Source organism: Castor canadensis, chromosome 12 (genome assembly GCF_047511655.1).
Source record: "Castor canadensis chromosome 12, mCasCan1.hap1v2, whole genome shotgun sequence".
In the NCBI taxonomy this organism is placed as follows: Eukaryota; Metazoa; Chordata; class Mammalia; order Rodentia; family Castoridae; genus Castor; species Castor canadensis.
The window spans coordinates 115,058,348-115,082,498 of record NC_133397.1 but is presented as its reverse complement, the minus strand read 5'-3'; the positions used below and the strand labels follow the sequence as shown (position 1 = coordinate 115,082,498).

General features: G+C 44.0%; 1 protein-coding gene across 1 annotated transcript in view; it reads right to left on the bottom strand.

The window, feature by feature from the left end:
- Nucleotides 1-23,460, bottom strand: part of Aknad1 (AKNA domain containing 1) — a 29,125-nt gene extending 5,665 nt beyond the window's left edge. Inside the window, exons 1-8 of the mRNA XM_074049051.1 lie at nt 22,465-23,460; nt 20,065-20,238; nt 19,907-19,968; nt 14,718-14,856; nt 11,938-12,046; nt 11,088-11,148; nt 9,588-9,713; nt 2,639-2,733 (exon numbers count right to left, since the gene is read on the bottom strand). Coding sequence (XP_073905152.1) covers nt 2,639-2,733; nt 9,588-9,713; nt 11,088-11,148; nt 11,938-12,046; nt 14,718-14,856; nt 19,907-19,968; nt 20,065-20,238; nt 22,465-23,460 — 1,762 coding nt within the window. The remainder of the gene's footprint in view (nt 1-2,638; nt 2,734-9,587; nt 9,714-11,087; nt 11,149-11,937; nt 12,047-14,717; nt 14,857-19,906; nt 19,969-20,064; nt 20,239-22,464) is intronic.
- Nucleotides 23,461-24,151: the final 691 nt, after the last annotated feature.

Genomic DNA, 24,151 nt, shown 5'->3' with positions numbered 1-24,151 from the left:
TATGGTGACACCTGAAATCCCCTCTAGCACTTGAGATACTTTGGTAAGTGACAGTACTGATGTGAAAGCCTCAAGATGTGCCTGGTACCACTCAATGCGTGGAAAAGTCCTACTGAATGCATGAGTCTGTGGAAATTTGGCCCACTGAATCATCAGACAGTTTTGCAGCTATGGTTGTTTCTCCAGATGTGCCCTGATACCTCCACGTTCTTTATCTCAGGCCTTGCTAGGACTGAGAGCTTATGTTTTGTTCCCAGTCAGATATTTCTTTTATACGACATTCATAGGTTCATACGAGGATCGAGTGATAACTTTGCCTGGCCTGAGAGGCTAAGAGCGGAGAGCGTGTGTTCCAGGCACAGGCCTAGAACTTGTTGGGCAGGCTGTTGGCTCTAGAGCACTCCAGGGAGGGCCAGAGTGTGGGGGCACAGGGCCAAGTGGGGAGCATGTGAGTATCAATCGCATGTGGGGTGAGTTCGAAGGCCTAAGCTTCAAGCCTGGCTCTGCCACTTACTAGCTGTGATAGTTAAAAATATGTCCATGAGTTCTTAACACTCACTTTTTTTAAAAATGGAGCCTGGGCAGGTACCTGCCTAGCATGGGCAATACCCTGGTTCCATCCCCAGCATCACAGAAAGAAAAAAAAAATGGTGGAGCCTAATTCCTCTTTCTCCTTCATCATGGATTTGCTTCCAACGAAGCAGTACTGATGGTCTATAACATCCAAACTAGGCCATCAAAGACATTGAGGTTTCCATCTTGGCATTTCTCTCTCTTTCTCTCTCTCTCTCTGTCCCTCTCTCTCTCCACCTCTCTTTCTCTGGAAGAAACTGGCTGCCATGTTATAATGACAGGGAAGCAGCTACTCACTCAAATGACAAGGAATTGAGGCCTTCTGCCACTGGCCATGTGAATGACCCACCTTAGAAGCAGATCTTCCCCAAGTCCAGTCTTCACACCTGTGCAGCCTGGTGGACATCTTGACTGCACCTTGGGACACTCAGCCTGAACCACCCAGCTAAACTGCTCCCAAATCCCTGACCTTCAGAAACTATGAGATGAATGTTCATTATATTGAGTTGGCAAGTCCTGGGATGTTTTATGAAGCAGTAGCTAAGGAGTAACTAGCTCTTGACCTTGGCAAGTCACTGAATTTCTCCACACTTCCATTTCCTGCTCTATAAAATACAAGTAATAATTCCTACTTTAAGGGGTGTTATAATAATTAAGTGATACACACTATATCAGTTGTTCTCAAACTTTTGATTTCAGAACCCTTTACACTCTTAAAATTGAGGATCCTAAAGATCTTGGTGGGGGTTTTTGGTGGGTTTTATCTACCCAATATCATCATATATATATATATATATATATATATATATATATGTACACACATACATGTATATGTATATATTCCATTTTACTTACACCATATACACCATTTTATCTACCTAAGATAAAAAGTTTCACACTGAATTAGAGAACTATCTTACAACCGTCAGCTACAGATGGGTTGAAAGATACATCTTGAAATATAAATTGCAAAACATTTCTATATTCAGATCTTCCTAAGACTGAATGGACAGTTCTGAGACAAAATTTTTTGTTTGTTTTGTTTAACTGAGACATTTAAAAAACTTTGTGGTCTGTCATTTAAAAAATAACGAGAACTGAAAGTCTAGTTCAGTGGCAGAGCACTTGCTTAGCATGTGTGAGGCCCTGAATTCATTCCTCAGCATCACCAATAATAGCAACAACAAGCTGGGTGTGGTGGTGGGAGCTGAGGCAGGAGGGTCACTTGAGCCCAGGAGTTTGGGACCAGCCTGGACAGCCTAGCAAGACCCTGTTTAAAAAATTTTAAAAATCATCTCATTAATAAAATGTTTTTAATGAAATCCATATTTTCCAATGTAAAAAAAATGAGAATACCATTATTTTATGTCTTGGAGAGTATCTTTATCTGGCTTCCTAGCAAGCAGCTGGAGTTCATGACTACCTCTCGATCTGATGCAATATTAGCCTTGCTAGAAAAGGAGAGGAGCTCATGGTCTCCCTTCAGGGAGCCCCAGGGGCTTGCAAACCCGTGAAAACTGTCCCAAGCATCCAGCGCAGTTGAAAATGTACCATCGACAGAAAGGCCAACTTAGAACTAAGCGCCCTGGCAGGATGCTGAGCGGAAGGTAAGGCTCCAGGCAATAAGGAACAAGAACATAAGCCAGCCATGTGGCTCTCCAGCCTCCAGTTTCCTCCTAGGCTGAGCTAGGAGGACTTTGGTTCCAGCAGTGACTTTAAGTTCAGGATCTGCCTGAGCAGGCAGGCCGCTGGCCCCTCCTCAGCTTCACCAAGGGCAGTTCACCAGGGATGTTTCTCTGGAGAAAGGTTCTGATGATGGACAGATTGAGGACACCACCTGACCAGGTCCATGGAGTCCTACAATTCCAGCTAGAAACAGGTAGTGGCACTTCCCCCTAACTACATCTTATTTAAATCTAGTCCATTCTTTACATTTTGAAAAACAAAACCTACAACTCCCTACTGTTGTGTGATACTGTTGGAGTCAGAGAGCAGCTGGGACTCACTGGGGGTAGACTCCACGAAAGGGACCCTGAAGACTGACTACCCATGGTCCTCAACTTACCAGGAGATGAATCTTGGTACAGTCCCTTTTTGTGAATGACAGATAAAAATCTTCCACAGTTCCTTCTGTGGTCTTTTTCCTCCATGTTTTGCTTCCTAAAAAAGACAAATAAGATCCCATAAGGGCCGAGCACAGTGGTTCACTCCTGTAATCCCGACTACTAAAGAGGCAAAGATGGGGAACATCCCAGATAGAGGCTAGCCTTGATAAAAAGCTAGACCCCTGTGTCAACAAAATAAGCCAGTCATGGTGGTACATGCTGTGATCCCAGCTCAATACAGGAAGCATAGATAGGCGTGTCATGGTCCCAGGCAAAAATGTCAGACCCTAGCCAAAAAAATAACTGAAGCCAAAAAAGGGCTCGGGTTGTGGCCCAAGTGATAGAACACCTTTCTTGCAAACACAAGGCCCTGAGTTCAAACCCCAGTACCTCCAAAAGAAAAAAAAAATCACATAAGCTTTTAGTACATTTCTAACACGTAGGGAAAATATCAGGGTCAACCTGAAATGTTAAATTTCTTATATCCAAGATTAAAAATATAATTTATTCTGAGACTAATACCTAATCATCATACACAAATACACAAAATAGAAAATTACAGTATGGAATTACAAAAATTGCCATTTCCTCCTTTTTCTCTCAAAATCAGTTCTTGGGAAGAAACCATGTTGCACCGCAGTGCTGGGTCACCTGGCTTTGGCTCTGTGAGTACAAGCTGAAAGTATCCAGGAAGTCTTGCAAAGTGGGTTTGGTAGGTGTCCATGGGGCTAAAAGCTGTGGGAGCCTGTGGAGCTGACCTTAGTTATGCAAGGCCACCAGGGGGCATCAGAGAGCGGGAACCACAATGATCATTTATCAGATGATGTCTGACATGTCAGTTTCTGCCTCCCTCCTTCACACAGCTCCTAACTCCTCTGAAGAAATTCTAACTGATAACACTTCTCAGCAAAGCTCCTGCTTGGCCCCTGGGATACAGGAACAGCTCCCAGGAGAGATCGTGCATTCGTAGCGTGGAGGGCGCTGTGCCCAGGGTGCCCTGGCACAAGTGAGTGATCGCTCTGAGCAAATGCGTGCACATCCAGCTGGCCTGGGCCTGCTGCTGGTAGAGGGGGAAACCTGTTTGGGCTTGGGGTTCCTGGGGCTGGGGCTGGAAAGCCAGGCCCTCTTCCTCCTGTTGGAAAAACATGCTGTCCTCTGAGTCACACAAGTCACACACACCTCATTTTCTGTCTCCACCCTCCGCCTCTGGGGCATTTGAACATCTGTTCTGCAAAGTGGAAAACTTGGACTGCACTCAAGTGTGTGTAGCCCAGCACAGGACTTAAATTCTGCTTCTTTTAAATTTCTTTGTGCACAAAAATCTTCGGGCCAACCATCACTGGCCAAGGGCAATTCTATCAGAGAAGGCAGTGTTTCCGCAAATAGCTAAAGTGGACTTTAGATTCAGTGGTTTGCGTTTTTCATTTAACACACATTTAGATAAATTACAATTTGTATATCAGCAAACGTTAAAAGAATATATCCCATCAGAGAGATACCTTCTATCAGAATTCCCCCTTCAATTAACAGTTCCTGGGGTCATGCAGTTTATGACCTCAGTTCCTAAGACGGCGCGCCCCCAAAGTAGGTGCACTGTTTGATTTTACACTTGCTTGTGCTTTTCTTTCCATCTTGGCCATTCCAAAAACACATTTAGTCTGGAACATTGATCCCTGTTGAGGTACTTGTGTGGCTCTAAGACTAGGAACTTGGAAGAGAAGCAACTATTACCTTCAATGTTTCAAATGTCAAAATATTTTCATTATACTTAAAACCTTTGTTAGGGCTGGTGGAGTGGCTCAAATGTAGAGTGCCTGCTTAGCAAGCCTGAGGCCCTGAATTCAAAAACTACTTTTTTTTGGCTGTACTGGGTTTGAACTCAGAGCCTCAGGCTTGCTAGGCAGGTGCTCTACCACTTGACCCACTCCACCAGCAAAAAAAAAGTGTGTTTTTTTTTTTAATTCAAAACCTGGACTTTAATTCAATAAATAAAGATAGTAAACCTGGGCCAATTCAGTGAGTAAATGTCATTGGTGCCCTTGTATTTAAAGGAATGCTCAAACAGAAGGCAGGAACATAAAACAGGTCCTGTCTGGGGGTTGTACCAGTGGGAGGGGAGAAGATATCAGGAAAGGGTGTAGGAGGGTGAGTATGATGGAAATATTGTGTACTCGTGTGAAAATGGAAAAATGAGACCTCAGGAAACTATTCTAAAAATCAGAGGAGGGGGTGAATTCAACTAAATATATCATAAGAACTTTTGTAAATGCCACAATGTACCCCCCAGTGCAAAGACAATACGAAAATTAAAAAAATTTTAAAAGGAGCTCAAAGACCGCTGTGGGGGATTGAGGTAATGATCCACACCAGATGACACACAGTCACTTTTAGCTGTTTCTTTTTTTTAGGAGCAGAAAGTCAATAAAGCACTTAGGACAAATGCCAGTTCCTGTGGTGGAGTGCTTCCTAACCGGAAATTTGAGTCTTTCAGACCTTGTCCTATTAGAGTGCATTACCTACAGAAACAGCTCCTCCCTCCTTGACTCTTGACCTTGCAAATGGAAACCAGCCAACCTCTCACTGATAGAAGCTACAAAGGGCACAGGTGGCACCCAACCTGGAAGACTTTTGCTCCCCAGAGTGACAGCGATGACAGTGGGAGTGGTCTACAATGGTGGTTAATAATTGCCCCATTTGGGCAATGTTCAAACAGCCCTGTGTCCACCCTTGGTGTGCTGTGACTGATTCTGCACCAAGGGCCTCAACCACCTGGCGAGATTTAAAGGCACAATTCCTACCAGAGCGCAACTCCTAGGATGCTGGTACCGTAGGTGGGCTGGAGGCCTGTGCATTATCTTAGAACTTCCCTGGATGTGATGTTCTCCCAGGTACAGGACCACTGCACCCGGATTTGTAAGCTGAGATCTGTGCTCCTATAGCTGGCCAGTGGTTTGGGCTAGTTGTAGCCCATGGTCGCTGGACTTACTGTCCCATGACCGCCTCCCACCCGGTGGGGATGTAGCTGCAAGAAACCCTCACTATCCAAGGGGCTGGCAGCAGAAGGCACAGCATCCCACTGCCTTCCCAAGGTGCCAGCAGTAATTCCTGCACCACTAAGCACACAAGTGGGTGGGATGGAGGACATGCCTATCCCTGAGGCTGCAGGTGCACAGCCCAGCACACAGCTCAGACCCAGCTGAACTTGCCACATCAGGACCAGAAACAGTGGCCAAGCGTCTCTTACAGGTGGGGAGGCGGAGGCCCAGGGGACCAGGGGAAGAGACAGAGTCCAGGCTTGTTTCTGATGTGCTGGTGTAGTCTGAGCCTCTCGGGGCCTGGCTGCCAGAAAGGAAGCTTCAGTCCTGCCCGGGCTCCTTTCCTCCCCAAACAGTTTGAAACCTGGGGTACAGAGGAGAATGTACTTTGCCTTCCTCTCCTCTTACTTTCAGATTACTCCAGCAGAGGATGAACGGATTCCGGAAGTTTTTTTTTTTAATTCAGTGCTGGGGACTGAACACAGGGCCTTTGCATATAGCTCCATCCCCAGCCCAGAAGATAATTTTTAAATCTATCACTCTGACCACTAGTTGGTAAAGCCCTACAAGCTTTTTCAAAGAAATGTATTCTACTGTGAAGTAAAACAAGGTTTAGGGATTGCCTGGAGCCCTAAATGATTGATTCTGTACTGAACGGGAGGGACTGACACCACCCGCCATGCATTTCCACGATGGCCTTACTCCTTCTGTAAACAGAAAATGAATGTACCCTTCGCCCAGTGCAAACAGTGTGCATAACCGTCCCCAACACACGCTTTTCCACAGTGTGAATTACTTCCTGGCAAACGTCTAGGCCAAAGAGTTCCAGCGAGTGTGTGTGGTGAGTTGCACAGACTACTTCAACACCCCACAACATGGGGTACCAGGAGAAACTCTCTTGGTCCATTGAAAGGGGGTGGCAGTTTGTATTCTTAGACTCTGTTCTGTGGTTAGTGGAGGTAAGCATTCCCATATGCTTACTTATTGGTTGTATTTCTAACACACGACTTTTTAGTTCTTTTCCTTTGCCCATTAATTTTTGGAGTGCTTTAGTAATTTTTATTTATTTATTTACTTTTGCAGTACTGGGGCTTGAACTCAGGGCCTTCGCCTTGAGCCACTCCACCAGCCCTATTTTTGTGAAGGGTGTTTTGAGAAAGGGTCTCACAGAACTATTTACCTGGGCTGGCTTCGAACAGTGATCCTCCTGATCTCTGCCTCCTGAATAGATAGAATTATAGGCATGAGCCATTGGCACCTGGCAAGTAATTTTATTGATAGAAACAACTAGAGTGTTTGTTCATTGCTTATTATAATTCCAGGTGCTTCTCATATAGTCTCTCTATTATCTCCAGCCATCCTGCCACATCTCCATCAATGGCGAATTATCTGAGGCTCGGGGAATTTCAGAAGTTGGCCAGGTCACACAGAGAGCAAGTGGCTAAGCTGTGCGCCCTCACCCTGTGACTCATACACTTGTGTTCTTAACCTCAGCTCTGCTCCTTTGTGCATTTGTCAGAGCACTGGGATAGAATAAAGATTTCAACACTGAACATTATTTGCTCTTCACATTTTCCCAGCTGTCTTCAGAAAGAAAAAATTGGCTGTGGTTTTAGTTTGGCAAGCATAAGTTAAAAATGTTGATGTTGTCAAAAAAAGAGCAAATGGCCAAGAAACAAAAGAAGATTGATGAGATTTCACAATAGGCACAGATTAAAGCAATAGTGCAGCAGGTTTCACTCTCCAGGGCAGCAAAGGTTGGAGGAAAATATATCCAGGTGGGATATCTTCATGAGGGGGAGGGGGAGCACCTACAAACTGTGTCCCCCTTCTAAAGCCATTTCATCCAAATGTTCAGTGTGCACCATTTAAACCATTAACCACAATGCTAAGGATTTATTATTATTTAGACAAAAGTTTGCAAGGAAAATGATGTTACTTGAGCCAGGTGCCAGTGGCTCATGCTTATAATCCTGGCTACTTGGAGGCTGATGTCCGGAGAATCATGGTTTGAGGCCAACGTGGGCAAATAGTTCTCAAGACCCCATCTTCAAAATAACCACAGCAAAATGGACTGGAGAAGTGGCTCAAGTGGTAGAGCACCTGTTTTGAATGCAGGAAGCCCTGAGTTCAAACCCCATTCCTGCCTCCCCCCACACACACACAAAATGTTACCTGAAGCCATGTTTATAATATTGAAGAACTGGGGTGAAAACCTAGTGTTCAATAAGAGATCGTTTAAATGAAACAGGGCTCGTCCACATAACGAGTATAGCCTGACAACGCCCGTACAGGAAGTGGGGCAGAGGTGTGTACGTTACTGTAAAAGCCCATTGGAAGGAAGCTGCAGGTTTATTCCAAGTGATGTGGAGACATGTCCACGATATGTGCAGTGAAAACGTGGATCCTAAAACAATGTATACTATAATTACATTTTTGTAAAAATGTTTATGGGCGGGGAGAACTCTTGAGGGATATACACTAAAATGTTAGCAATGATTTTTCTCAGAGAATTTGTTTTTACTGCTTGAGGCACACCTCCAGCCCTTTGTGTTTATTTGAGTTTTTTTCTATTTGTTTTTGAGATAAGGGTCTTTTAGTTAGCTTTACACAGGTTAGCCTGAAACTCAACATTCTCTTGCCTCTGCCTCCCAACTAGCTGGAATTACAGGTGTGTGCTGCTCCTCCTGGCTATTTTCTGATTTCTTTGGCAGTAAATATTGATCACATTTATAATTAAAAAAAAATGGTTTCCCCTTCATTTCTTTGTATTTTCTTTTATTGCTGCTAAGTTTTCAGGGTTACCCCTGCACTTGACATTGCAAGCAAACTTTCATGAGCAGAATGGAGATGTCGTCCATGGAGTTGGGAGACCTGGGCTTTCACAGCTATCCTGTCATTTGTCCTGGCAAGTCACTTTTCTATGCTATTCCTCTTCTGCAAAACATCTTTGTTTACTGAAGCTCTGAACCAACAGAATTATTAAGTGGTTGTGTACTGCTTATTTTAATATTGTTCTCACTTTACACCTGTGAGTACTTAATCCCAGTATTTTCAATTCACTCTTAATGAAATCTCTAGATCCTTGGTACCAAAGGGTGCTATCCAGACAAGAGCCAGGCCACTGTCACCACCTGGCAGCTTGCTAGAAACACAGAAGTGCAGGCTCACCCCGACCTGCTGCACTGGAGCCTGCATTTTAACTCAGTCAGTCTGTGGATGATTCCTGGGTATGGTGAAGTTGGAGAAGCTGGGGTCTAGGTCCGGGCGCCCCAACCCAGTTTCTCCAGGGAGCCGAACAGTGGGAACCTGTAGCAGAGCAGCCCTGGCACAGGCACCAGGCTGGGGGCAGCTCAGTAGCAGAGTGCTTGTCCAGGGGAAAGGGAGCCTGGGTTCGATCCCCAGCACACAAAGGAAAGCCGGACGATCTCCCTGAGGCCAAGTTCAGTCACATCCCTTCAACAACATGGAATGCAATTAAAGAGTCACAGAATGACCAGAACAGAGCCAGTGTCACCCTGGAACCAGAAGACAGCCTCAAGGCCTTTCATCTGTCTGGTCCTTGGCATCCCTACTATTTAGGTAAATAGATTTAAAAAGAAAAAAAAAAGTTTGCATTTTGACATCAGCTCTTGGGCCAGCTGGGAGCCATGTGGGGGACCACCTGACTTGTCGCTAGCCTGTGACTCTGGAGAAGAGGCCTTGGGCACCTCACTTGGCGCCCCGGGACTGCGGATGGGGAGCAGCAAAGGCGCCTTGGGGCAGACGGTCATGTGATCAGCTTTGTCCCCCCCCCACTTCCCTCCCCTCCCCCTCCCCCCTCCTCCTCCCTCTCCCCTCCTCCTTCCCTCCTCCCTCTCCAGGTTCGACTCACGTGTGCCAGTCCGGCTCCTCTTGCGGCGCCCCGCACTCCTGGGTCACCTGGAGAGCACACAGAAGGCCAGCCCTTAGGACTGCTGTTCCATGAGAGGTGACAAAACAGGTCAGCACCCATGCCACCCTCGGTCACCGGAACTGGCGGCCTTGAGCTCCTTCATCATCCAAGCTCTGTTCAGATGTCACCTCCCACCTCTCCCACTTAGTGCTGCTGCCCTCCCACATGTCCCCTCTCCTTAATAGGCATGACAGCTGACACCGGTGATGTGCTTGTTGGGAGCCAGGCCCTGTTTAAGCACCTCACACATACGAAGTCAGTTGAGAGTCCTAACAACTCTGTCACACAGGCATCAGTAGCCCCATTTTGCAGAGGAGAGAACTGAGGTACAGAGGAGTTGCATAACTTTACCAAGATCCCAGAGCTGACAAGTGACCAAGTCGGTATTTGGACCCAAGGCAGCCTGGCTTCAGGGCCATGAAGGATGTGTCATTGCTTCCTGCACAGCAGTTTTAATATTCTGTAATCACATTTCCTCTTTGTTCGGTTTTACTTGTTCTGCTCTTTGAGATAGGGTCTCAGTATGTGCCAAGGCTGTCCACAAATTCTGAATCCTCCTCCCGCAGCTTCCCAAGTGCTGGGATTACAGATATGTACCACCATGCCCTGCTCATGCTTCAACTCTGATCAAGACTGTGTCTCAGACTGGTGGAATGGCTCAAGTAGAGGGCCTTCCTAGTAAGCTTAAGGCCCTGAGTCAAACCCCAGTACCAAAAAAGAGAGAAAGAGAGAGACTGCATCTGCCTCTGAATTCATACGGCTATAGCATAATGAAACCCACTGAATTCTGTTAGAAAAGGGGGAAGGAGAGGAAGGCTGAGGAAATATAGTAGAGGGGTGACCTGGTTCAAAGTACACTGTATACATCTAAGGAACTGTCACAATGAGACACACTTGTGCTATTAATGTATGCTAATTAAAAAACAGTATGTCTCCCTCAGCAGTACTGGGGTTTGAACTCAGGGCCTCACACTTGCTAGGCAGGCACTCTACCACTTGAGCTAAGACCCCCAGCCCTTTTTTGTGCTGGGTATTTTCAAGATAGGGTCTCATGAACCACAGTCCTCCTGATCTCTGCCTCCCAAGTAGCTAGGATTACAGGTGTGAGCCACTGGCGCCCAGCTGATGTTTAAGTAACTCGAGTCGAGTGAGATGTATCTGCCTCGCTTATGTGTGTCCCCAATACCTAGAAAAGGATCTAGCAATAATTGCTATGTGAATGAATAAAAAATACTAACAGTAGAGTCTCTTCAGGGCTATTCACTAGAAAGTTATTTTATTTTCATTATCATTATTTTGGCGGTACTGGAGTTTGAACTCAGGGCCTCATGCTTGACAGGCAGGCACTCTACTACGTGAGCCACTCCACCAGCCCAGTCATTACCAAGTTTCCCTCATTTCACAATAGTTGCTGTAAACTTGGGAAGAGCAAATCCAGACCTGAGGCAGCCGATGGGTGGATGGCATTCTGAGTCACCAAGCCCCTCGTGCCACCTTGAAGCTAATTCAGGTTCAGACCTGAAACTGGGCCTCCATGCATAAGATTTTGCTGGGCAGCAACGGGTTTGGAGGAGGTAGACCCACTTCTTTGGAAGAACTAGTATTTATATAATTTTTCATCTCGTCCTTAACTCTGAAAAAAATCTCATTCAAGTTTTGCATTCCAGCCCCAGGCTGTGTCTTCAAATACCGCATGAAATTAGAGTCAATTTCAGGCAATTATTTAGATGATTCAGAGTCTCAGAATCTTAATTTAGTCTGAAATGTTCTAACGAGGTTACAAAAACAAAAAGTGCAGAAAGACAATGGTGATTGATCAAATTCCCAATCCTGTATGTGCCACCCAAAAGAACTTCACTTGAGACAGAAAATGCAAAAATGGGCTCAGAGGAAAGAATTACTCCACCAAGCGTGCGATTCCGTACTTAGAAGACATGGTACAAAACTATTCAGAAAAGAATGTTTTCCGGGCACAACCTGCAAAAGTTTTGTCATTCACCCAGAAGAAATAGCTCTTCGGTGGCCTGTCATTTTAAACTGTGCTGTTACATCCTAAACTAATGGGATGTTTCAAAAGTCAGTGCTTGAAATAGCTTCTGATTATTAAAGGAAGGTTCCATTTTAAATAGTAAGATGCATGAGACTTTGAAAGGTTGTTTTCATGAAATATTAAAATAGAATTCAGTGAATCCACAAATTAGGAGTCCACCTACACATAAAAGCCACCTTTCCTGGCACAAAATTAGGCTGCAGGTGGCCTTATCACCTCATTTGAGGGTGAAGAGAATACAGTCATCTGGGATGACTAGAGGATTCATGGGAGGAGAGAGAACAGAGGTGCACCTGCTTTCCTCAGTTTTCTCTTTAATACCTTCAAGCAGCATCTCCAACCTGAAGATCTACCTTCCACTTCTCTGAGTAAACACAACAAAGAGGCATCTTCTACCGACTCAGTTCTTGAGTATGGCACACAGGTGTGTCACTAATGTGGCCCATCTTAGACACGCCTGCACTGACTGGCGTCCTCTCTATGGTCTCGTTCCAAAGTCCTGGGTTCTAATCTTCATTTGCCATCCACTAGCTGTGCGTCATTTGGTAAATGACTTCATCTTTCTGGGCTTTCTCTGCCTCAGCTAGAGCTTGGGTAACAATACCTTGCTTATCTGGATCTGATGATGTCAAGGACTCTTAGGATTTTAGGACATGTAATCCATGGAAATAATTTTCAAGAAATTTAAAATGACAGAGAACATAAAATATGCAAATAATTTAATTAACAAGCTTGTTATGAATATATGTTTATGTGTGTATAATACCATTTATCCAAGTTCATATAATTGGGTTAAACAGGAAAGAAAAATGGAAATTAGGGATAGTTTACTAGTGGATGATGAAAGAACATATGAAAACAAATTATATGAGTTAAAGCAGTACTCTGAGGAACATTCATAGTTATTTTGTTTGATTTTTTTTTTTTAAGGGATAGGGTTTCATTTTATTGCCCAGGTAGCCCCAAATCCTGGCCTCAAGGGATCCTCCCACATTGATTTCAGACTTGTGCCCTTAATCCCAGCTTAGTTTTATTTTTGTTTTTGTTTTTGTTTTGTTTTGTTTTTTGGTGCTGGGGATTGAACTAGGACATTGTGTGTGCTAACACTCTACCACTGAGTGACAACCCCAGCCCTACAGTCATTAAAAAAAAAAAAATGCATGATTAGGAGAAAAATTTAAAAATTATTTAAAACAGGAGTAGTGTATAAAATAAATCTAGGAAAAAGAAGGGATTCATAAAAGTAAGAATATATGAAATTTGAAAGAACTTGATTAATAAAACATATTTTTGCAAAAATATGCAAAATAAATCACTGGAAATTCTGACTTAGAAGCATAAACAACATTAAAAATGAGAAAGGGGACTGGGGTCATGGCTCAAGTGCTAGAGTGCCTGCCTAGTAAGCATGAGGCCCTGAGTTCAAATCCCAGTACCACCAAAAACAATTAAATCAAAATGGACTGAACAATTTCATACTAACATAATTTAAAATCTAGGTGAAATGGGCAAGTTTCTGGGAAAAACATAAATTCTATTAATCACATTCAATCAAAAAGAGGCACGACATAAGAAAAGACCAGAGAGGTCTTACAGGATTCTGCTCTGTGTCATGTTAGCCCTGTCTTGAGCTGATCAGCCAAGCTTGTCCTGAGGTGGCTTTAAGTGAGTTTTGGGAGAGGCCGGACCCTCCCTTGCCCCAGTGTTGAAAGCTTTTTTCTCCCGTATATGGGATATAATTGCAGTTAAAACCCTTTTGATTTATACTCATGCCAGGCAGAGTGTGGTTGGAACCAGGATATAAATAAGCATTGCATAACTGTGGTCTCGATGTGCACAGAGGCCTCTCTTAAACATGACTTCCCAAAGTAGAGATTCTTTGGAAACAAATATACTTACTCCATTAATTAGAGAAGAAGGAAGAAGGAAGGAGGAGGAAGAAGGAAGAAGAAAGGAGGAGGAGGAGAAAAAAGGAAGAAGAGAGAAGAATAGAGAAGAAGGAAGGAGGAGGAGGAGGAGAGGGAAGAAGGAAGGAGAAGGAGAAGAAGAAGAAGAAAAGAAATGTATAGATCTTTTTCCCCCTACAGGGAAAAAAAATAAGTATTTGGGAAAAAATTGATATTAAAACCCCCTCCCTGCTGTCTAATTACCCAGCACTGAAATAAAGGTAGACAGAGGTCCTATTCATCTGTAAAAAAGTAAAACTCTACCTCAGGGAAAAATATCTCAAGATGCTAGTTCTGAAACATAAATCATTACAAAGTTTTGGCATCAAGAATGATTCTGTGTTAAAATGCTATGAGTCAAGAGAGCTGAATTTTACAATGATAAAGCCTACTCAATGGATTCCTTCAATTCATACCAGGAAATTAAGTGGAAACAATTTTAGCCTGGAGTTCTTAAAATTATTTGGAGTGGAGAGAGAAGAAAATGATTCCATAAGAACAAGAGTGAATTAACTCAGGAATCATTGAGCTTCAAATTTTAACATTTTTTCCTTTTTTAGGATTGGTGGGTCTCTCACCTCACCACAAATCAACTCCACAATGATCCTTTCCTGACAACTACCTTTCCAAATTGTCAGTGGATAGGAACAAAATGGGGAAAAAAGAGAGACAGGAGAAAAGAGCCAGACAGCTACACCAGGCAGGGAGTGAGAGAATAAGGAAAGGAAAGAACTGAGGAGGGGAGAGGAGAAGGCCCTCAACTTTTCTGGGGTTTTCTTCTGTCTGTTCCTCTGGGTTTCAGAACCCATTAAAATAACACCCAACCAACTTCAAAATGGTGGCACAATACCTCTGTTCCAGGACACAACTTTCATTTTGGCTGCTCCATCTAGGTCAGTGCCCAGCTCAGAGCTCAAGGTTTACAGATCATTGCAGCATCAAATGACATCTTTCTCACAGGTGACACAGTTTTTGCTGAATCTAGACAGTGACTCTCCAAGTACTAAGCCAGTTGCTACTTCAAAATCCCACCTGAAGGAGATAACCTTTGGCCACCTTGCAGTTGGTTTAAACCTCCCTTTCAGGATCAAAGTTACCCAAAGCTGGGGATTCATGCTTGAGGACTTGCTGCTTCAAGGCCAGATGCTTCTCCCTGGTGGGGACAAAATCCTGTTCCAGGACTTCAAGGTGTCCTTGAAGTCGCTCCAGGACCCGTAGCAGTGTATCATTCACAGGTAAGCCTGTGTGTGGCATTGCTTTTCCCCAAAACACTGTAAGTGTCTCTACAGCAGTGTCAAAATGGCGCTCCCATCTTCTGGCCGCACCACTTGTTGTCTGAGTCTGATGTCTAAAATATAAACAGCCCAAGAATGATCTCAACATGCCAACACTCTCCTATCACATGGTTGACACAGTTACTTCTGATTTATCCCTCAGAAGGATGCACCTAGAGGCCTCTGGACTTCCTGAGGGGGACAGTCATAAGCAGTTTACTTGCAGAATGATTTTCACTTCATTCTCCCAGTTTTGTACAGGAGAAAACTGGAGCAATGGGAAGTATGTCTGAAGCCACATAAATCTCAAGAAGGAATGGAAGACAGAGGGCCTTGGTTTGAGCCCATGGTGGTTGGAGGGTGAGGTGGGGAAGGAAAGCAGGAAGATTTAGCCAGAGCAGTGAATGGGTCTTCTGGATGTCACCATAGGCAGCCTTGTGCAGATGGATGTTCAGGCTGTGAAGATCAGTTTCATTTGTCTTGAAGATGGACAGAGTCTCCAGCCTCACATCCCTGGTTACTAACATTCCTTGACCCTGCCTTTATCTGTCCCTAGACCAGAAGTGTGAGATACAAAAATTGTAGCAGGCAGTCTCTGGTCTAATGGGTTTTATTCCTTATTGAGCAAACAGAATGCAGATTAGGCTGTTCTTCCAAAGTCCAACGGAAGGAGTGAGACTTAAGTCAGGAGCGTGCTCAGGAAGGCCCAGACAGTAAGGGAGGGATTAGAGAGATATTGCCAAAGGCAGGAATATGGCACAGTGGGATTACAAGACCAGATACATGGGGTTCAAGTTCAGACTCTGTGTCTTACTAATTGAAGGACTTTAGCCAACTTGAATGCTGTATACTTCAGTTTTCTCATCTGTAAAATGAATATAATAGCTCTCACCTCATACTGTGAAAATTAAATGAGATCATTGTGCCAGGAGGACAGTACCAGTGCTTCTCTGCCACAATGAAGTTACATCCCAATGAAGTCACTGTAAATTGAAAATGTCAGAAGTAGGATGCATTTAACACATCAGAGCTTAACCTAGCTTACCATAAATAAGCTTGGAATACTTACATGAGCCTACAGTGGAGCCAAATCATCTCATACACCGCCTATTTTATTAAATAAAGTGTTGGATAGCTCATGTGACTTGTTGAACAACCCAGTCTACTGGAGAATAGTATTGGTGGTTTGCCTTCACAATGGCATGGCTGAGTAGGAGCTACAGCTCACTCTACTGCCTGGCATCTCAAGAAAGAGCCATACTGCATGTCACCAGCCCAGAAAATGATCAAAATTCAGCTGAATGCATGTCACTTTTAATCATTTGAAAGTTAAAAACTTGTTAAGTTGAGCCATCTGTCAGGTACCATCTTTCCCCACTCTATAGATGGTAGCTGCTGTTATACATTCTTATTAATATTTTAAAAGAAAAAACAAGGGCTGGGGGAGTGGCACAAGTGGTAGAGCACCTGCCTAGCAAGTGAAAGGCCCTGAGTTCAAATCCCAGTACCACCAAAAAAAAAAAAAAAGAATAAAGAGGAACTTGGAATCCTATATTGGCTATAGGGTGTAGACATGGTGAGTCTGGTGGATGTTTTCACATTCTCCCCATGTTTATCCTCCATCTTTCTCTGTGCTGCATCTCTAGACCCCCTTCTGCCTTGGCTTCAGTTGTTCCCAGCCAGTGGAAGGCATTGGCAGAAGAGAGGTTGGAGTAGGATGAGGTAGGAATCTGTATTTCTCTAATTCCCTCCATCCTGTGTCATTGTGGGTTGGCTATGTCCTTCTACAAAGCCACAGAGCTCATCAGCTATTCCTACAGCTGCAGCTACTTCCCTTAAGCTCCAGGGCCTGCTTTTCCTCTGTTCCTTCCAGCTTGAGGGTGAAGCAGCTTCCTACAGTCCTCCCATGAGATGCTTTTCCATCCTTTACTGGTTTCCCTTCACCTTGCCACACTGTCGTTAAAGAATGCCTTTACTACACTCTCCTCAGTTACATCATTCGAGTCAGCCATTGGTCTCTGCCAGGGCCCTGACTGATGCTATAAATCTCAGACAGTCCTGGAGTTTCTACCTTGGGAGGTAGAAAGTATGTGATAGATAAAATGAGGAATTGGGGAGGCAAACAGGGTTAGGGAGATGTCAGTGTGAGACACCTTTGCAGCGAGAGCGGGCCATCCACGTGAAGACAGGCAAACACTGGGAGTTTCGATGGAAAGTTAAGACCATCGTTTAGGAATTTTGTGAAAATAGCAGTTAAAGACATGAGAAGGAACTAAGTGTTGAAAGAAAAGAGGAAGAGATGAAAATCAGTTATGAATTCTAATTCAGGACCTTGAAAGATAGGGCACAGTTTTCTAGGCATAAGTGTATCTCATTTAATTCTTTGTATAGCTCTGAGGTGGAAGACAGGCTACAGCATGTGTAAGATCATATAACTGTCATGACTAAGATCATATAAGTAGAAGTAGGATGCTTGCTCAAAATCCAAACACTCTCTGTATGTAGTGCTGCTCACACGGAGAAGGTTGGTTTTAGTCCTGTCTGGCCTCCTCCCAAATGGGCTTGGAAGTCTCAGACCACAGGCTGACCCTGTCTGGAGCCTTTACTGTCTTCTCAGTCCCAATGGGAATCCCTACTTACCCTCAACCGTTAGGAAGAAATGTCCTAAATCGAGGCCTCTGAAAGCCAGTGTGCCTTGAATTGCTTCTGCTGTTCCCTTTCAAATTCTGTGTTCCCCCAGATCCTCAAATACTGGTCTTTTGGTGCTCTCTCTGTCTATCCTCGGCCCTTCCAGTTGGCTTCTGCAACTGCCACCTCATTGACACTAGGCTTGCCAAGGACTTTTATGACCTCACAATTGGCAAAACCAATGAAAAGCCAATCTTGCTTTCCTTCCGTATTTGAAAATTTGATGGTGTGGTTCATTTCCCTCCTTCTTAAAACTGTCTTTTGTCTTAGCTTCAATGACTCTGCTCTTTCAGATCTGCTCCTGACCCTTGGGGTCTTTCTTCTTTAGTCTCCTTTGAGGGCCTCTTTCTCTCCCCTGCCCTCTGATTGCTACTGTCAGTGAGTCTATCCTTGACCCTCTCCCTGTTTGGTTTTTTTTGGGGGGCGGGGGTTGTTTTGTTTTGGTTTGTTTTTTTTGCAGTACTGGGGCTTAAATTCAGGGCCCACACCTTGAGCCACTCCACCAGCCCTTTTTTGGGTTCAGTATTTTTGAGATAGGGTCTTGTGAACTATTTGCCCTGGCTGGCTTCAAAATGTGATCCTCCTGATCTCTGCCTCCTGAGTAGTTAGGATTACAGGCGTGAGCCAACAGCGGCCTGACCACTCTGCCTGTTTTGCCTGGGCAATCGCATCCACCCATAGTCAAATCTGCATTTCTGGTCCAAATGCCTCCAACAACCACATCCATTGCTCTAACTGTCCACTGGACGTTCTCACTTAGATGTCCCATTGGGACCTTAAACTCAAATGGTCCCAAACTATACTTGACATCTTGCCTCCTCCTGCCCTCCACACCTACTCTCTGAACTGGATCCTCCACTTTTATTCCTGGCCTTGGTTATCCAAGCCCAAAATGTAGAATGCATCCAAGCCTTCCCCCTTTCTTTATCCACCCTTTCAATCTGTCACCACTACTTTCAACCGTAGATTTGTCACCCTCTTCATCCTCATTGCCAGCCTTCATGCAGGCTACATAGCTTGTCCTGGACCGTGGCCTCCTCACCAGTCCCTGCCTGTAGGTCATTCCCTCAGTGTCAGTCCATCACTCAAACTCAGGATAAAATCTAAGCTCCTTAGCCTGGCTTCAAGGCCTTTCATAATGTAGTCCTCGTCACATCTCTAGCTTCCCTCTTCCACTCCGAGCTCAGTCTGGTGAATTATAGGGCCATACAGGTCTTCACAATGTGGCATTTTCCTGTCCCTATGCCACTGCACCTGCTGTTTCCTTTTTTCTAGAAGATTCTTGTGCATCTACTCTGACAAACTCACCCCTATTCCTATGCCCAAGGCAGAAGGCTTCCAGGAATCCTTCCAAAGTCTTCCCTCAGTGTGAGAGTGAGTGTCTCCTAGGCTTCCACCAGCATTGTCTGTGACATTGCTCAAGTTTTGATGGTCTGGTCACCAAAATATTGCTTCTAGCAGATGATAAGCACTTGATAAGGAGGTGTTTCTTCATCTCTAAATCCCTAGTGCCTGGGACAGGGCCTGGGACACTTTTTAAATGCCTGGTAAGTGTTTTATGAATGAATGATTTAATATGATGAGTGGTCAACTGTAGGAATGGTCAACTGTGACTTTTCTCAACTGGGTCCTCTTGAGTCTTGTCCACACTGTGGGGTTCCTGCAACCCAGTCCAACTGAACCTTAATCACACCTGCATCAGGCCTTCTGGTCACCTGCCTTGTTGACTTTCTGGCCCAAACTATACCTTCCACTCGGCCCATTTGTGGTTCTCCCCACTGCTCCACTTCTACTCCCCACCACCCTGGCACTGATGACAGGCTGCTATGGTGATAACATGAACTTTATGGTTTGATTAAATGTAATAAATAACAAGCAAGGATGTGAAAATAAAAGATTTTGGTGTGAAAAGCATTGCTTCAAGTCTGATTTTAAGAGTTTTCAAAGCCATAGAAATACAAAGTATTGAACTGCCAGATCCCAGCATTCTTTACAACCTAAACCCACCAGGACCCATCAACTATGGCCTACATGTTTGACTCTGGAACATACTATGGTCTCAGATTTATTATGAGGTGATTGGTGGGTAGTAATAGATCACCTGGAAGGAAAAGGGGCTAAATAATATAGAAACAGAATTCTAAGCTCATTTAGCCCCAGAAACTAAGATGGTTTAACTTCAGCAAAACATTTCCAACCACTCCCCACACTGTAGAGAAAACATGGGCTGTGAAGTCATTTGTATTTGCCTAGGTCAAATTCCCAAATAAAGATTTTAAAAATTGGATTAAATTCATTACCATGCTTCTGTCTTGCAAATGACAGAGAGAGTCCTGTTTTATTCTTTTGGAAAATTCTTGTACCTGCAGTGAAAAAAAATTGTGGTATTTCATTAGTGGCACAGTACCTTGTGTTTGAATTTCGTTTCTTCTAGGATTTATAATGTTTAAAAATATTGCCTTAGTCTTCAGTTGATCAGTCTGTTCTTTTAACTTCTGGCACATCTGTTTCCCTTGGAATATCTTTTGAAATATGGAAGAAGAACTTGAGGGAAGGTCTTTCCAAGAGATGGACGTCAACTTCAAGAAACTTGTCTCAGATTCTACTGCTGAACAGGAACGTATAGGTTGTGGCTAAAATTCATTTCAATTTATCACATTTTTATTAAGTACTGGACATAGAAATCCATGAAGACAAGAAAACATTACTGTGGAGTAATTACCACTATTCAGAATGACTTGATTCGTTCTGGCCCATCATGGAGTCAGCCCAGTGCTGGGTCATGATGCTGAGGCCGAATTCCACTCTGACACTTATTTAATTGCCTCCTCATGGTGAGCCTCAAGTTTCTGGGTGGTGAAATAGGGATAGTAATAGAATCTACCTCATCAGGCTTGAGGATTGATTGTTAAACATTCACCATAAGCTGGGCACAGGTGGTTCACACCTATAATCCTGGGAAGCAGAGATCAGGAGGACCAGGCAGTTCGAAGCCTGCCATAGGCAAATAGTTCACAAGATCCTATCTCAAAAATACCCAACACAAAAAAAGGGCTGGAGTTGCTCAGGTGGTAGAGCCTGCCTACCAAGGATGAGGCCCAGAGTTCAAACCCCAGTACCACCAAAAAAAAAAAAAAAAATTCACCATAATTTCAGGCACTCAGGAAGTAGTCAGCACATGTTAGCTGCTGTTACAATCGTGTTTGATACTAGTATGTGAAATGCCCCAATATTTCTCCTAAACTAGAGCACAAGCTTCATGAGGGCAAGGACCAATATTGATCTTGTCACCAGCTTTCTTGCTGTACTCTCATGAACACCAACCCTATGGTAAACCAAGACAGTGATTGTTTTTTACTTCCCATGGGCTGACTAGACAGAGTTCTCTAGAGTGATTTGCCTTGAGGTCTTCCTGACATTCCTAACACACGAGGCTCTGAAACATGAACGAGTGCCAGGAGCTAAATGGCAGTGGGCAAGACAGACTCTGGCCACCATGAATGTCTTGAGTATAGGATGGTTTGAAACCCATAGGGTCTAGGTCTCCAACTTGAATTGACAGGGATGGGAAAAAAAGATGGTAGCCTGACCTTAAACTCCCATTGCAAGAGAGATGAGCCAAGAATCCATTCTGTTCCTACTAACCATGCGGCTCTGAAAACTGGATACAATTCCTGTGCTCTCCTGCAAGCAGAACAGAAAGCCTGAGACCTCTACCACAGAAGCATGGATTCCTGCAAGGCTTACAGAAACAGCCCAGTCATGGTCAAGTGGACTGCTGTTTTCAGGTGTGTGTGTATTGCAGCAGGGCATGGGGGTCGGGGGCAGGGGGTGGTCTGCTCAAATTTTCCAGAGTGTTCAGTTAAAAGAGAAGAGAACAAAAGAATGAGGGGTGGCTTAAAATAAAGACCAGGTAGTCAAGTAAAATATTTACTTGATTATTGAGCTGAATTTACCTTACTATTGAACTGCAAATGTGATCCTAGCCTCAGCATGTCAGGAAGTTGGATAGGGGGAAAAAGATAAGAGGGAGCAGAAATAACATAAATTAAATGTCATCGAAATTTTATACTAAATGCTTATAAGTTTGAATTACGTTATTAAAGAGGTTGATTTGATTCCATTTAGTATTGATCACTGAGGGAATGATGCATGTAAGATACAAGGCCAGGCCTCTGGAGAAGTCAGGATATGGGTGTTGAAGACGAGGTTGTTGCCCTCAAGAGTCAGTAAGTTTAGTAGAAGAAACAGACATTCAAATTATTAGAATCCAAAGCAGGCTGAATAAGCAAGGATGGGAAAGATTGTGACTTGAGGCAACTGAAAAATTACGTGGCCCGAGGGGAATTGAACAAGCCACAAGAACAAGCAGGTCTTTGGTAAGTTGGAATGGGATGGTCTCCACAAGGAAGGCATTCAGAGAATCTGGGGCCTGAAAAGAGGCTCAGAATCAGCCAGGGAACTGAGAATGACTCCCCAGGGGACAGAGCTGAAGGTTAGATGAAGTTTAAAAAAAAAAATAGGGAGACCCAAATTCCAGCTCGAGCAATTTGCATTTTATCTTCTTATGGAACCCTTTATGGGTTTTTCGAGATAGGGTCTCTTGAACCATTTGCCTGGGCTGGTTTTGAACTGAGATCCTCCTGCTCTCTGCCTCCTGTGTACCTAGGATTACAGATGTGAGCCACCATTCTTATGAGGACACTGCTGAGAGGCCAAGTCACTAGCCTAGGGTGTGACCCAGTGGGCCAAATGAAATCTCAGAACTAGAACCATGCTCCATGCACCCCCCACAAACCCACCTGATGAAGATAAGCAGCGGCTCAGGTAAATACTTATGGAAGATGATCCTCACTTACCTGTATTTGTTGTGAAGATTCAGTCATTTTCCTTTTCTGTTCTAAATGTTGTTTTTCAACACATTTTGACCTAGACATTGTATCTAAAATATCTTGTCCAATCATTGATTGATTTCTCAACTTAGGAGAAAAGCTAGCTTGTTTAGCTATTAGGAGTGGCTTATTAATTACAGCATTTTTAGGGATTTTTACTCGGGGAGTGACCTTACAGAAATCCAGGTGCTGGCTTTGAACTTGCCCTTGGTCATTTTTGAACCCATTGCTTGAACTTGCTTTTTCAGGCAGCTGTTTCAGGGGTGCCTGCCCTAGGCAACCTTTTTCTTTATCACTTGGACCCTTGATTGTAGTCAGGAAGTTGAAATTCACTTGATGGCCACTTTCTCTGGTAGCCACTGGCTCTTCTAGACCAGAGGTGTTTCCTGCTACCATGCTTGAAGAACAACTCGGATTATTGCTGTCTTCACCATCCCCTTTGGGGTTTGGTTGCTCCCTGAATTCTGGGGTTGATTCTTTGGGCCATGAATTCTTAACATAATGTGAAATTATATTTTTAATAACAGCTGCCTCGTCCACACTGTCAGCAGCAGAGGCCTCTGGGAGAGTCCTACAGTCAATGCCTTGACCTCTGAAGAACTGCTGTGCAGAAAGATGATGGAGTAAAATATCAGAAATGTTTGACTTTGAAGAATCTCCTTTATTAGCTGGAAAGTGAGTCCTGGAAAACCATTTCTCTCTATCACGTTTTTTGTTGACAGTATTTTCAATAATTTTATCCCAAGTCAGGGCCATTGCTGGGCTTGGGCAGGTGTCATTTTGTGCAGTCTTTCCATGAAGATCATTGCCTGTTAGCATCACTTGACCTGAGACATCAAGGAAGCCATTCCTTGAGGTCAAATTGTAATCATTGCATGTCTTCATTTGGGAGAGATCTTCATCATAAGGCAAGTCCTCCTGTTGCTTGCAAGTTGTGTCTTCTGAAAAATCAGTGTCATCCATATTTGTGCAGCCTGATGTCTCTTATCCTCTGCTGCCTGGTCTTGGTGTTCTTAACTGTCACATGAGATCTTCTGGTTTTCATTGATTGTCTTCATTGTGGTCCTGTTCTGTGAGAAATGAGAACAATCTCATTAAATACACTAGAATAATGTGGGCATATTCTGGTGTTTACACTGGAACAAAAATGGATGCTGTTGCCAGGCACCAGTGGCTCATGCCTGTAATCCCAGCTGCTCAGGAAGCAGAGATCAGGAGGATTGTGATTTGAGGCCAGCTTGGGCAAATAGTGAGACCCTATCTAGAAAAAAGACCATCGCAAAAAAGGACTGGTAGAGTGGCTCAAGTTCAAACCCCAATACTGTTAAAAAAAAGGATGCCTTTCGTTTAGAGAATTCAGTTATTAGTATGAAGGCTGAAAGCTCAGCCAAGAGCTAATTTATCCTAAGTACTAAGGAATAGTAAAAAAGAACGGATGCATTATAATTTTCATTCAGGGACCACAATCCTAGCTTCTTGGGAGGCTGAGAATGTGAGGATCAAGGTTTGAGGCCTGCCAGGGCAAATAGTTCAAGAGACCCTATCTCCAAAATGGACTGGAGGCGTGGCTCCAAGCAGTAGAGCACCTGCTTTGCAAGTGCAAAGTCCTGAGTTCAAGCCCCAGTTCCACCCAAACAAAATTTTTTTGAAAAGA